We start from the raw sequence: 15715 nt of genomic DNA on the forward strand, positions 1-15715 counted from the left end.
GAGTGCACAAAGGAGTGATTCAGTGGGTTAAACGAGTTTCCCCAGCTGTATGAGTGACCCACTGCATTGTGCACACAGAAGCTTTCACAGCTTGCCATTTGGAGCCAGAACTATACACCGTTCTGACAGATACAGTGAAAACAGTAAACGTTGCTCAAGCAAGGCCACTTAATTCTCGTCTTTTTGCTGCACTATGTCATGAAATGGGAGCTGATAACGTCCAACTGTTGCTGCACACGGAGATCCACTGGCAATCATGCGGATGAGTCTTGCAACTTGTATTTGAACTGCACAAGGAACTGAAGGAATTTTTAACAAATGCAATCCAATTCAAAGACCAACTCTTTCTTGCTAAACTTGCATATTTAGCCGATATATTTATCTTTTAGAATGATCTCAACAATTCATTGACATATTGCGTGCTTTTGACACGGTCTGGCATCCCGCCCTACTCACCAAACTCTCTTCCTATGGTACCCAAGGTCATCTCCACTCATGGCTTGCAGACTTCCTCTCCTATCACAGTCAACGTGTGGCCCTTAATGGAGTTCTCTCATCCCCCCTTCCTGTCCAAGCTGGAGTTCCTCAAGGCAGTGTTCTGGGCCCTTTTCTTTTTCTGGTTTTCATCAATTATCTCTCTGGCTCTCTGGAAAATCCTCTTTATCTCTTTGCCGATGACTCCACCCTCTGCCATATCATCTGTCATCCCTCAGACCGGCAAGCAGCAGCTTCTTCGCTCTCTGCAGATCTGGGTAAAATCACAAACTGGTCCAACACATGGAACATGTCTTTCAATCCTGACAAATCTCACACTCTCACTTTGTTTATCTGAAAGGACCGTTTAGAACTCCCTCGCCCCCCCCCCCCCCAACACCCATCTACTTTCTCGACAATCCTCTGGAAGATATCCTTTCATTCAAGCTTCTCAGTCTCGCGATCTGCGATGATCTTTCCTGGGAAAGCCACATTTCCAACCTGGCTTCCAAAGCCAGTCGCAGACTGGGAATCCTGCGTCATGCAAATTCCTTCCTCGGCCCACCTGAGCTCTTGACCACATACAAAGCTTTAGTTCACAGCCGGATAGAGAACTGCTCTCTCCTCTGGGCTGGTGCTCCTGCCTCTCACCTTTCTCGGTGTCGCACTGTGGAAACCAAGCCATTTAGGATCATTGGTATCTTCCGTGATGAGGCTGAGTCTTTGGGCCTCTCACTCTCTCACCATAGGTAGGTTGGTGGTCTTTCTGTCTTCTACTGTCTCCTCTCCGGTCTTGCCCCCTCCCCCCACCGCTCTGTCTGCGTATGTCCCCACAATATTTCCACAGGGCGCTCAAGGTCTGCCAACAATGCTCTTCTTGTAAAACTACCAAAATCATGAATCGCTGCTCACCTTCACTCTTTCATTCATCTTTTTTCCCGCCTTTGGAATAAACTCCCACACACTCTTTTCAATCCCATTCTTCCCTCCAGGCCTTCAAATCGGCTGTTCACCACCACCTCTTATGTTCCCCCATCCAAAACCATGATGTTTTCTATCCCCGTTCTCTCTCTCTCTCTATCGAGTGCAGCCTATGGCTGCTGGTGGCATCATTGGTTGGGACACGGCCATGCCGCTGATGCAGTGTCCCCCTTACAAGTACACTGGTGCTTATTTCGCCGACCTCGGAAGGATGACAGGCTGAGTCAACCCCACCTGGTGTTAATTCAGCGGCCAACAGGACTCAAACTCAGGACCCGAGGATCCCAAGCCAGCCACCTTAACCGCTAAACCAATGGCAGGCTTGGCTTGTACAATCACAACACGACCGAGCTACACAGACTTTCGACAGTTAAACTAAAGGCCCGGTCACACCTTGACGTTTTAGCCAACGTATGCCGATTTTTGAATTTTTTTTTCTAAAACGCTGGCACACGTTGAATACGTTATGGGTAAGTTTTGATAACATTGAGAGCACGCTGAAAAACACTGCCATACGTCGTTGTACGCTGGCTTTAAACGTTGTACTTTTCGGTTGTCCTCAAATTTTTTCATGCTTGAAATTTCACGACGTATGCCGGCGTATGACTCACACGTTCCGCTACGCTGGCCACAAGTTGTATGCACGGTCTGCGATCGTTGACAGACGTCAACACATGCTACTTGTAAGTTAATCATAAGTTGAGACGCGCCGAGGTAATGTTTAGCGTACCCGAAACTTATTTCTAACATATGATTAACGTGTTGTTGGCACGTTACGCGATCGTTGCCACACATCGACAGACGTTACTTTTAAGTTACTCATAGGCTGAAAGACGTCGGTATAATGGATCGTCCTTGCGTCAGCGTCCACGGCCACGGCCAGGACACTTATTTGCAGCATTCTTCAAACTTTTCTTCGGCATGACGAGGATGTTCACACTTCGATGTCTAGCTTGGCTATGATTCCAATTGTCCATCGGCAGCGTCTATTTAAAATAGTCGAGTTTGAGCGTTTTAACACGTTCAGAAGAAACGCTTCAAATTTCAAAACCCCAGCGTCAAAAAACAAAGGCGAGTGACAGCAATTAAAATCGTTCATTGTAAACAATGAAAATAGCAGAGTGGTGCCGTTTAAAAGTCGTTGAGTGTAAAAAAAATCCAATTGTTGAGCGCAAGCGTCTACTTTCAATAGTGGGGTTTGAGCGATTTAACACGTTCAATAGAAACGATTAAAATTTCCGAGCGCCAGCGTCAAAAAACAAAGGCGAGTGACAGCAATTTAAATCGTTCATTGTAAACAATGAAACTAGCTGAGTGGTACCGTTTAAAAGTCGTTGAGTGTAAAAAAAATCCAATTGTTGAGCGCAAGCGTCTACTTTCAATAGTGGAGATGCAGCCATTTAAATCGTTGAGTGGCAGCCTATGAACCTACCCGTGGACACGCGGACGCAAGGACGATCTATCATAACCCACACCCTCCCCCTCACACCCACCTACTACTGCCAACATGAACAAACTACTACTAATACTAATACTACTACTAATACTAATACTAATACTGATACTGATACTGTTACTGCTGACATGGACATCGACTCAAAAAGGAACTCGAAAACACTGTTGGGTTCCCCTTTTATGAGCAGCATTTTTATATACCAATTCCCAAAACCGCTGGGAACACGTCTTTATATGGCAGTTGTAAGCTAGAAACACATTCATTTATTTTTTTTTGTTGACCGGAAGACGTCATTGGAATACGTCTACATACGTCGATGTGTGTTGGGACTACGTAAAGAATTGGTTCAAAGCACGTCAAACATAAGTTAGAAATAAGTTTCGTGTAAAAAAGACATTACCGCGACGTGTTTCGACTTATGAGTAGCTTATAAGTAGCCTTTGTGGACGTGTGTAAGCGTCCACATATCGTGTGTAAAACTTATCCCCATCGCATGCGAACGTGTGTCATACGCCGAGTACGTCGTAAAATTTTGAACATGTTTAAAATTTCTTGACGTACTCTACTTACTACGACATATGATAGCGTACTTTAGCGTTCTACTCGCGCATACCAAACTTACTCATACCGTATTTGACGTGCCCCCAACGTTTTAGACACATTTTTCTTAGGTCGGCATACGCTGGCAAGATCGCCAAGGTGTGACCGCGATGTTGACACTTCCATTTCTACGGCAGTTATGATTCGAATCGTTGTGCGTCAGCCTTTTAATAGGCTACGTCACGACATCGTTGGCGATGCGTGCAACGCGCGATGCCTAAGTTAGACTATCGTTGGGCATCGGTTGTGTAGGCCGACAACAGGTTCAGCATTCGTTGGTATAAGTTATCTATAACACAACGAAACGTTCTGTGTCCGTTACTAATATGTTATGCATACGACCAACTCGTTATGAATACGTCCGAATCTTTAAAAAAAAAACATCAAAAGTTCAACGTAAGCCAGCGTTTTACATACATTTTAATACGTTGCCATCGCTGGCTCAAACGTCAAGGTGTGACCGGGCCTTAAGCAGTATATGATGAAATAATTGCTTTAACTATGTGAGGATCTCTGGGACTCTTCAAAACCACAACGACACACACACATATACACACACACTGGTGCAGAGGTAGTGCACTTACCTTGAGTTATATCTTCTGGGCTCGATTCCCAATGTGACTATAAACTGTCGGATTGGCATTTCACAGGCAGGACATTGCATGGTGACATCCCTCAGAAAGACGGGAAGCTGGGTGTTCCGTCTGCCAGCATTAGTTGGTGAAAGCTCAAGATCGTTCTTTCTCCGATAAATATTTGCCACCTTCAACTGAAAGTCTGACTTGGTCAGCTGGTTCATGAACGATTTGGGCCAAAAATTTGCCTGGTTGACCCCGGGCCATTAAAGTAGTCGTTCACGTATATTTCTCTACACGAACAATTTTGGCAAAGACATACGAAGGACGTTCAGAATTTTCAACCATCAACATACTCGCCCTTATACCTGCGTTTTTTCTTTTTCACTGTACAAGTATTTATTTTTATTTTTATTTTTTGTATACCATGTCGAGGTTCGTATATTTTTGTTTCTATGTATGTCTTGTACTGTTTTGTTTATGCCTCTGCAGTCGAAGGCCGGAGGCATTATGTTTTTGGATTGTCCATCCGTCTGTTTCGGTTTTTTTGTTGTTGTTGTTTCCACGATAACTTGTGAGCCACTGGAGGGATTTGAACCAAACTTTGCACAAGCATGGATTGTAATTCAAAGATGAACTGATTCAATTTTGCGGTCACCATGTCGCAGATCAAAGGTGATGTGCCTTTTGAAAATCATGTTGTAGACTTGAACTCGAGTTGGAAATATCTGATGTTGTCACTCTCACTCTCACTCTCACTCTCACTCGTAGAAGGTTTTGAACTCCATATGTTGCAGGCCTCAGGGTCTTGGTAAAATCATTTATATTTTATTGGCTTGCTTGTAGGCTTCGGGAACTCTGCATCAAACTAATGTTCTTGCACCCTGTGGAGTACGGTCGCAAAGCTGAGGAGCTCCTTTGGAGGAAAGTTTACTATGACGTGATCCACTTGGTGAAAACTGCACGAAAGGTAATATCTCTTACTTTCCCCCGATCATTTGTCAATCTTGAAGCCCTTTGGTTTCCATTTGTTTGAAAATCGTATTCTGGGTCAACATCTGCCGACACGAGTGTAAACGGTACAGGTATTCCAAGTTTGCGGTGCATTCTTATCCTATCGAGATTTGAACAATACGAAGGCAAATGGTAAATTCATATAAACGTGTTTGCTTCAAACTTTTTCTATTGCACTTGTTATTTATAAGATGTTAATTTGCTTTCCTCTAGCCTGTATTGAGGTTTGGACACAACTATTGAAACCTTTCAAATCACGAGTGGTTTTTTTGAATGGAATTCTGAAAAGGTGAGCACAAAGGGCGAAGGGGTGGGGTGGGGGGGGAATCCGTGTTTCCATGGAATCCTTAAACGTTTTGGGGCCAGGGATTGTCTTGAGTATCCAACTGTTACTTGGATGTAGATATTGGCAAACAGCTGTGCCAAGCAGCCATGGCTTACTTTGCGACGACCGATAAAGCATCGTCTCCCTTTTGTTTGGTGTTTGCTGATTGGCTGAAAGGAAATGATTCGTTTTCACAGTGAGCCCTTCGGTGTTTGCTGTTTGCTTGCCGCCATTGTTGCAATGGTGACGTGTGGTTTTTGTTGAGCTTGATTGTGAGGCCAACATAAATTACATGGATAAAGGCATTAAAAGCCAGTGGGACAGGAGTAAATAGCTGCTGGTTTTGTCGAGAGGCGTGTCCAGAAGTTCAGTGATGCTCGTTTTGCCTTCTATGTGAGGAGAAGTTTTAAAGTTTGGAAGTCGGGGAAACCCATGTATCAGTGATCACTTCAAGAAGCTTGAAGTTAGCAATGGCATAACAGTAAGGTGGATAGATGAGAGGAAAGAGTTAAACATTCCACCATTTTAATGAGGCGTTGAAGAAATATGTAATGATGTAAGAATGCTCTTGCTTTGAAGAACGAAGAATAAAGGGGGAAAGAACGACAAATAGGAGGACAGAATTGGGGTTTTTTGGGGTTGGGGTTTGAAAGACTTGAGGTGAGAATGGGTTTGAAGGATTGGGGTTGTGGGGGAGGGGGGAGTTGAGGACTTGTGTAGGGGGAGTGCTTGATTTAATCAAGCAACATCATTAAGGGAGCACATAGCTACAAGACGTGCTTAAATTCCCATGATGTATTTAACTGTTATCCGCATAATATTGGTAGTTGTATTTTACTTTATATGGAATTTCTGTGGGTACCTACTCGTTATTATTATTAAGAATAATAATAATGAGTGACCTTACAAGGAAGGACTCAGGAGGCCAGGATGATTATTATTATTATTATTATTATTGTAAATTTTTCAAATGATTCACTCATACTTGTGAAAATACCTCTTTTTCTTCCACCTTCAGGAACGGCAGGGATGCGGCTCTCTAGATTGTGCTTATCGGACACACTTGACAGCAGGTGTTGGCTTTTACCAGCACCTACTGCTTTCACTACAGGAGCAGTATTGGCTGCAGCTGCAGGGCTGTGTCGATTGGTTACATTTAGGGGACACACTTGCAGGTGCACTGGATGGGGTCATCAAATGTATTGGGAGAGTTATACCCTTGTTATGCTGTAATTGGAAAGAGATATTGTGTTTATTTTAGGGAGGAAGAGGTGCACGAACGTGTCCAGCAAGGAGCTGGAATGGGCCCGATTGGCATGTCACCATTGTCTTATTTGCTTGGGAGACCTGGGTGAGTATGGTGCAAATCTACCAACTAGATACACCTGCTCCCTTTAAGTTGGTGGTAGCCATCCCAACATAGTAGGACAATCCCATGATGCAAACCCCAAGTACAACCACCAAGTATCAACACATTTCTTTGCACAAACAAGCAAACAGACATGTATGCTTCAATCCCCCTCCCCCCTCCCCCTCACATATATGATGACTAGCGTTTTCATGATACTATAATAGAGAATTAGCATATTTTAGAGTAATTTGTACAAGTTTAATTTTTTTATTTCTGTGATAACATTCAGTTTTCAAATTATTCTGCTCAGCAGTACAGGAGTGCATTAGTAGTTCTAATAATTCACCCACTTCTTATGATGAAGCCCTAACCAACATGAAAAATAGGACCGAGCATTCTGAAGCTCACCTGGATCAGGAGCAACAGTCACTCAAACCCCTTTACACCCCGATCTTTTTATTTTTTAATGCCGTGCACAAACTTTGGTACATCATAGGTTATGAAGGTTGTGGGTGGTCAAGTTTCATCAAAATTGTTTGAGTAGTTTCGGAGAAAAGAGCAAATACCTATTTTGAGGGCTAGCCCTCCCTCCCATCCCCCGTGAATTCCTTGAGTGAGCGCAGATTTTGCTGCTGTCGATACACATTTGTACATTATGTGTGATGAAGGTTGTGGTCAAGTTTCATCAAAATTGTGTTTGTAGTTTCAGAGAAGGGAGCAACTACCTATTTCACTGAAGTCCAGGTGAGCTAAAAAAGTAAAAATCAAAGTTGGGGATGGGCATCCCAACTTAGTAGAACTTGTCCATGCACACCCAATGTACAACCACCACTTTTCAAGTTATTTCGTCCAACGGTTTAAGAGTGCATAAAATACAGAGCACGTACAATGCCTTCAGAAAGTATTCACACCCCTTGACTTTTTCACATTTTGTTGTGTTTCAGCCTGAATTTAAAATGGATTAAGTTTAAATTTTTAGTCACAGATCGACACAAAATACCCCATAATGACAAAGTGAAAACATGTTTTTAGAAATTTTAACAAATGTAGTAAAATTTAAATACAGAATTATAATGTTTTCAGTCCCCTGAGGCAATACTTTGTAGAAGCTCCTTTGACAGCGATTTCAGCTTCGAGTCTTCCTGGGTATGTCTGGATTTGGGGATTTTCCCCCCCATTCTTCCTTGCAGATTTGCTCAAGCTCTGTACAGTTGAATGGAGAGCATTGGTGAACAGCAATCTTCAAGTCTTTCCACAGTTTCTCAATGGGATTCAAGTCTGGGCTTTGACTGGGCCACTCAAGGACTTTCACATTCTTGTTCTGAAGCCATTCAATTGTTGCTTTGGCTGTATGCTTGGGGTTTGTCCTGTTTCAATGTAAATCTTTGCTGCAGTCAAAGTCTCTTTTGCACTCTGAAGCAGGTTCTCCTCAAGGATTTGGCTCCATTAATTGTTCCCTCTCTCCTTCCAAGTCTCCCAGTCCCTGCTGCTGAAAAGCACCCCCATAGCATGATGCTGGCCATCACCATGCTTCATGGTAGGGATGCTGTTAAATGGGTGATGAGCTGTGCTCAGTTTCTGCCAGAAGTAGTCCTTTGCATTCAGGCCAAAGAGTTCAATTTTCATCTCATCAAACCACAGAATCTTTTGCCTCATGCTCTGAGTCTTTCATGTGTCTTTTTGCAAACTCAAGGTGTACTGTTATGTGCCTTTTTCTCTGGAGTGGCTTCCGTCTGGCCACTCTCATAAAGCCTAGATTTGTGATGTGCAGCAGAGACAGTTGTCCTTCCAGCAGGTTCTCCAATCTCAGGCAAGGAACTCTGTAGTTCTGTCAGAGTGGTCATTGGGTTATTCGTCATCTTCCTGACTTTCTTGTCCAGTTGCTCAGCTTGGCCAGACGGCCAGCTCTAGGAAGAGTCTGGGTAGTTCCATGTTCTTTCCATTTCCTAATGCTTGAGCTCATTGTGTTCTTGGGAACTTTCAACACTCTTTGCCTCCTCACAATTGTATCTCAGAGTTCTGTGGGCAGTTCCTTGAACTTCATGGTAGAGTTTCTGATCTGATGTGCACTGTTAACTGTGGGACCTTGTATAGAAAGGTATCTTTCTTTCTCAAGCTTGTCCATTAGATTGATTTGGTCACAGGTGGGCTCCAATCAAGTTATGGAGACCTCAAGGATGATCAAAGGAAATTGGATGCACCTGAACCCAATTTGGAGTGCAATGGCAAAGGGGTTGAATACTTTTTGACCCAAGACATTTCAGCTTTTCATTTTTAATTGATTTGTTAAAATTTCTCAAAAAAATATTCCATTTTGATGTTATGGGGTATTATGTTTAGATAAGTGACAAAAAAATAAACTCAATTAAATCCATTTTAAATTCAGGCTGTAACATAAAATGTGAAGAAGTCAAGGGGGTGTGAATACTTTCTGAAGGCACTGTGAATAAATTGCCCAAGTATTTTTCGATGCTGAAAGGTTTTCATACAGAGATCATTTTATAATATGTACTGTAAAGCACTTGGGCTTGTAATACACTCTCCCACCTGGAGCGATGCTACACGATACACATTTACACGGAGAAGTTGCGTCCCCGTCCCCGTCCCCGTCCCCTCGACTATGAAAATTTTGTTTTTTAATTTATTTCTTTAATTCTAACTCCCCTCCCCCCCCCCACCTCCCTGGGCAAACATCACATCACAAGTACAACCACAAAATTTCAATTTATTCTGTCTGGCAGCTTAGGAGTGCACACAAGTCAAACACCACATGCCTACTAGCCAAAATATATGTAGTATGGTGACAAATTCTCCTTGACAGTTGAATGAGCAACATCTTGTCAATTTTGTTTCCCTTCCTTCAATCATTGCTTTGACTCTCCATCTCACCTGCTACCTCTTCAGGCTTTCTCTTGCCGTTCTTTCAAAATGAAGGGGAACCATAAACTCTGAATGGCTTTTGCTTTTTTCAGGTTAAATATTGTTTTGAGTTGCACTTGGCTATTTTATGGAACATAATCTGAATCCAAGTTTGCTTTGTTTGTATTCTTTAGCTCGATACCAGATAGAGGTGGGAATGGGTAACATGGAGCTGCTTGCAGAGAGGTATTACCATCAGGCCTTGGCTGTGGTCCCACATATTGGTAAGTTGGTGTTCACGAAACGAAGCTCAAATTTCAAAATGCAGTACGAGAATTTCAAGATGTGAGTGGGAACAATATTTCCACATTGCATCCTTGTCGATAATTTTTTTTTAATCTATCATTGGGTAGCAAATGGAAATGAGCAACTTCATTGCATTCCGTTTGAGGCGGCCATGTCTTGTTAACGAGTAGCTACAAATCGTGTGATGTCACGCGTGCCTTTTGACCATTTGTCGGTAAGATTTGCCTCCACAGAAAGCAATGAGAAATTCACTGAAGTTGAACTTGCTTCCTTAATGGAGCATTTGTTATCAAAAGGAACTAATGTGAAAATGTTGCATAAATGATGAAATCTTGAATAGCACTGGAAACTCATTGTTGCATCACTTTTTCGATGTTCCTTGAAATTGCAATCGCTACTTCCATCATGACTCTTGAATCAATATTGTGGTGTTATTGGTGAGGATTATTTATTTTTGTAGAAGTTATAACACACAGACACAAATATTCATATAAACATGACTAATGACAACTTGGAGGTTGAGGTTGCAGAAATAAAATTGAGCTTTGCAACAAAAGCTAGTTTGTGACATTGATACTAAGTTCGACCTCATTTTAGCCTTGAAGACAGCTTGACACCTGGTTATGGATGACTCGTGATTACTGATGAATTTGACTCTAATTTCCCCTTCATACTAGCTTTGAGGTTTGAAACTCAGTCGTGGCTCTTGGACTCTTTTTCAACCAATGCTTGACCATGTTCAGGCAGTTTCCCAGTCGGGGTGAAATTGGGGTGGTTTCCAGGCCATGACATTGCGAATCACAGCATCATGCAGATAGTCCTTCACATTGATTGCATAAATGTGCATCAATCAAGTTATAAAGATGTGCATTTGTGATAGAAATTATATGATGTGGCACTATCGACAATGACTTTGTAGCACTCACTAGTTTTGCCGTGTGGCACGGAACAGAACAGTGGAAGAAAAATGCACTTTTTGGACCCTCCCAAAGTGACTCCATTGATGAGGCTTTAACTGCTCTTTTGGGATTTAGGTGTGGTCTCAAGCTTTCACAGTATTTGTAAAGAAGGTGAAGTGAACGAATGCCATGGTTGGAAATTCATCCCCCACACCATATGGCATTGTGATGTTGGACAGTACCGTCTCATGTAATCAGAGTTGGGTTTTCATGGACGTCACAAATTTTACTGTTGCTCACTAAAGCTACATCGGTTGAACTTTGACCCACTTAAAAAATATAACTTGGTTCCAGTGATTTATTTGATATATACATATATATATATATATATATATATATATATATATATATATATATATATATATATATATATATATATATATATATATATATATATATATAGTGTTGGCTTAGTGGTTAGGGTGGCTGGCTTGGGATCCTCGGATCCTGAGTTTGAGCCCCGTTGGCCACTGAATTAACACCAGGAGGTTGACTCAGCCTGTCATCCTTCCGAGGTCGGCGAAATGAGTACCAGTGTACTGATACTGGTGTATGCCCCGGTTAGAATAGGTTTACCATATCCCTGTGTCGTAAGAGGCGACCAGGGTTGGTGTCAGGAAGGGCATCCGGCCATAAAAAACATTGCCTCAAGAAGGCAACCATGATTACATGGAGCCTGCAAAAAGCTATCCCATGGCTGTAAAAAAAAAAAAGTATATATATATATATATATTTCTGTACATTCCCCATATGCTTGAGACTTGAGCCCATTTCAGCATTCCATTACATAAATATTTTATTTTGGGGACATGAATGGAGGGGAGTGTGGGTGGTTGGGGGGGGGGAGGGCCGGGGTTGGATTACTAAGGGATTCTCTCGATCCCCGCAGGCATGAAGGCATGTTCTTAGTGATTCTGGACAATGTGTATGTTCATCCCAGAGCGATCCTCACAGGCTTGCTTCTGTTTGCCTACATACATAAGCACAAAAACTTCGACATTAAATCCGAATTTGTGGAAGCCCTCTTTCATCTTCACCGTTTTGTTACTGCACACTGCCAGTTTCCTTGTTGTCGTTGTTCAGGAGTCGGACCACGGCTGATTTGGTTAAATTTTGCTGTTGATGCACTCTGTATCATACAAAGAAGTCCTCCTTTGCTCAAAGAAACAGTTGCTGCTTTCCATGGTGTTGATTCTGCTTTCTGTACCATTAAGTCGGTGCAATGGCATGAAGGGCAGATGAATGATAAAAATTGACTCTTCACTGTAAAAATGCCTTGCTTTCATAGTTTTTACATTATTTATTATTATGGAATGGTAATCTAATATCTTGCCATCATTTGGATATTATTTGCCGGTCATATAAGCAATAATGTTTTTGGTCGTTGGATTATGTATCGCTGTTTATATATTATAAACTCAAATATTTGGTGTTTAAGGATGGGGGAGTGCTCCCTTGATTTTAAGGAATGTTTGAAAGAAATACAAGGAATATTCAAAGATGCAATGATCCTCAAGTTAATGATGTCCTAAAGGGGAAATTTGAGGAAATATTCAAGTAAATCCTCAAAGTTTCCAAAAGAATGCTTGTTGCAACCGGGCCAATATCCTAAAGTAATAGAAGATCCACCAATATACTTATATGATCTTTGGAAGGTCTTTGAAGAAGTGTAAAACACCATTGCATAAGAATTTGGAAAAATATATTGTTACGGTTGTGGAAATTCACAGAACACCAGTCAGGTTCCCCAGAGGTCAGTTATTTTGGTAAGTGTGTGTTCCAGGTTAGAATTCCCCACCGATGTATAACAGGCATTGTTCATGTGCCGGGCTGTGAATCTTTGAGGTAGTTTTATTCTTTTCTATCTTTTATTTCAAACAAACAGCATCTCTTCAACGACAACACTACAACCACGCCACCTCCACCATGCCACCTCCACCACCACCACAGCATCTCAACAACCACGCCATCTCCACCACAGCGCCAACCACACTGCAAACACGACATCTCTACAAACGAAAAGCACACTCCCAGAAAGCCACCCGAAGAAGAAAACAAAAGCGACGGTTCCAAAAACCAAATGCTCCGAAGACCGACAGCCCGATCATTCCAGGGATCCCCCCCCCCCGCGCGCCGGGAAGGGGGAGGGGCGGATCCAGCCCGGGTAAAGGTTCAAAGGGGAAAGAAGGGAGGGCGCTGATTTCGTGTGAAAAAGCCCCTGGCGGCCCCTCCCCTTGGAGCGATAAAAAGCCGCGTTCGCTGGCCGAAAAGGCAGTTGGCGGTGGGAGTGGAGAGACGCCCCGTTGAGAGCTGAGTTCGGAGTTCGGAGTGTTGGAGTGCGGGCAGTTGGATCGCTGGGAGTTCGCTGGTGCAACCAGGAGGCCGGAGTCGAGACCCGTTCGCTCCTCCAGCGCGTCGTCGGCTAAGCCAGGCCGCAGTGGAGGCCGGACGACCAAGGGAGCCAGTCGGAGCTCGGGGGTCCGGGCAAAGACACCGAGGGTCGCCGAACAAGGACCCATCGAGTCACCACGAGGGTGGCCAGGCAGCCCGCCCGGTCTCTCGGAACCCCTTCGGTCATCCCGGCTCTGGGAAATTATAAAGGCTCCCGAGCCCGGTTCTTTCTTTCTTGGGTTTTGCTTCAAAGTCTGTGGCGCCTTGTCCTTAAGTAGTGAATTGTGTAAGTGCGTGCTGTAAATGATCTTTGGAATCGGCTGTAGGCTTTTTGCTCGTGTCCTGTCCCCATCCCCCCATTGACTGCTTATGTGCCGTGTACAAATGTCCCCATTGCTGAATGTCACCTGCTCATTGCGTCCCTTCCTCACATTGACTGCCATGGAACGTTCGCGATATTAGCTGGCTAATAATTATCAAGCCGATAAAACGTACATCTGGTCCGACGGGACTTGGCAATATAAAACTGCTCGGCAATCGCATACGGAACTAGCTGCTAAGAAGCTCGTTTTCATGCAGGCCCCGTCGAGGTATAAACTCCCGGTATCTCTGTCTGAGCGAATAATTAGGTACATCGGCGATCGACCCTGTAGCGCGTGGACAGAGGGATTGGCTGGTTTATGGTGTGTTAAAAACACCCGTAGCTTGGTTTCGGCGTTGATCCGGAAGCTGCGACTAGATTGCGCGTTCGGTGGGCGCGCGCGGCCGCAATTGGGCTTAGGCGGTCGTCCGCATGCCAAACGGGTGGAAATCTACAACACTGTTGTCAGGACGTGGGATTCCAATTCATCCTCCTCCAAGCGAAATTAACGGAACCGGATGAAGGGTGTGCGAAGCGACCCTCCAGTTCCATTAAATTCTGAGCACTCAAATTTATACCCGATACGCAAAATGGCAGCTCAAGGCAAGCAGGGGCAGTGGTTTAGATTTAGAACTGATAGAATCTATGGCTCAGGACGAAATCACCGTGCAGGACACTCCCATGCAGGTTGAACTTCCCCCACAACCGAACCCAGAGTCCGAAATGGGCGCAGCGGCGGCTTTTGGCACACACCCCCTCCGTCAAATTCCCTCCCCGGTCCCCAGCGAAACCGCGACCGACCGAGGCGATTCGGGGTCGGCTGACATCAGCCGAGTGGGGGAAATGTTGATGCGGATGATGCAAGCGATGGGAGGCAAAATGGATGAGATGAGATTGGTGATTTACAAGCCACGAATGGCAAAATCGATGGCATGCAAGACAAAATGGATGCAAACACGCGCGATATGGAAACAAATGCGCGCGAAATGAAGGATAACATGGATGCAAATGCGCAACGAATGAAAGAGATGAGGGGTGAGATGCAGTGCATGGGGCGAAGCCTGAATGCAGACATACAGGCATGCGGAGAGGAAACGCGGACTGCGGGCGAGAAAATGGCGACACCACGTGGCAGTACGATCAAACCAATGAGAGGGAGTGCAACGGCTGTCCGGCCCGCAATAAAGACTGGCGAGGTCATAACGAGCGACGTTGTAATTATTGGGGAGACCGAAACGTGTAAGACGAGACACGAGGTGACGACGTCCGAAAATTAAAAGAGACGAAAAGCCAGGAAGAAACGGAGGTAATGAATGAGGTGACGAAATTAACAGACACGAAGGGAGACTCAGGAATTCAAAGAAATAACAGAGACACAGGAGATAGAGGAGACAGGGGGTGAAGTGGACGAAACTATTGACGAACACACAGAGGTGGAGTTAGCGAGGGACAATGAGGGGGAGCTTGGGGGAATGTTTGGTGGCCTGGTGCAAGCAGCAGGATAGCCTCCTTCAGGAATGAGGGGAGGGAATATGCCCCCTTGAAGCGGATCGCGACCAGGTGGGTTCGGTCGCTCTGTGTGAGTTAGGGGGGCGAGTGCTGTGAATGTGTACACGCGGAGCTTGGGGGGTATGGAGACCCCGGGAGTGCTTGTGGTGGCGCGAATCCCCCACGTGGTTGTCCCGGTGTGTGTGGTTTCCAAATGTGTGCGTAGCGTGAGGAAATGGCGTGCATGAGTGAAATGGCGTGCGTAAGTAAGATGGCGGCGTGGGTGAAAGGTCATGTATGGAAGAAGCACGATGTGTGAGAGGAACCGCATGTGTGAGTTCGCGGTATGAGAGGGAAATGGCGGTTGGTATGCGGGAAAACGCAACCACATGTCCGGGTGTCATGGCGAGGTGTGTAAGCGTCATGGCACATGGGAGTGCGTGCGTGAAATTGCGACGAAGACGGCGCCAGACAAGAGACAAGGGTCGTGTAGTGGCCATAGCCGTTTCGAGGACCGTGCCGGATTCACACAGCAGCGCGCGCGGGGTCCCTGCTGTGCTTCGCACGAGGCCGCC

General features: G+C 44.5%; 1 protein-coding gene across 3 annotated transcripts in view; it reads left to right on the forward strand.

Annotated features, from left to right (window-relative positions):
• The window catches only part of SMG5 (SMG5 nonsense mediated mRNA decay factor), a 327200-nt gene that overhangs the window by 8749 nt on the left and 302736 nt on the right, over positions 1-15715 (forward strand). For all 3 annotated transcript variants that reach the window (XM_085849869.1, XM_085849872.1, XM_085849871.1), the window contains exons 3-6: positions 4933-5056; positions 6444-6600; positions 6687-6776; positions 9830-9919. In XM_085849869.1, coding sequence (XP_085705995.1) covers positions 4933-5056; positions 6444-6600; positions 6687-6776; positions 9830-9919 — 461 coding nt within the window. The remainder of the gene's footprint in view (positions 1-4932; positions 5057-6443; positions 6601-6686; positions 6777-9829; positions 9920-15715) is intronic.

Source organism: Eptatretus burgeri, chromosome 12, assembly GCF_056783735.1.
Source record: "Eptatretus burgeri isolate ZD-2024b chromosome 12, Ebu_testis_v1, whole genome shotgun sequence".
NCBI lineage: Eukaryota > Metazoa > Chordata > Myxini > Myxiniformes > Myxinidae > Eptatretus > Eptatretus burgeri.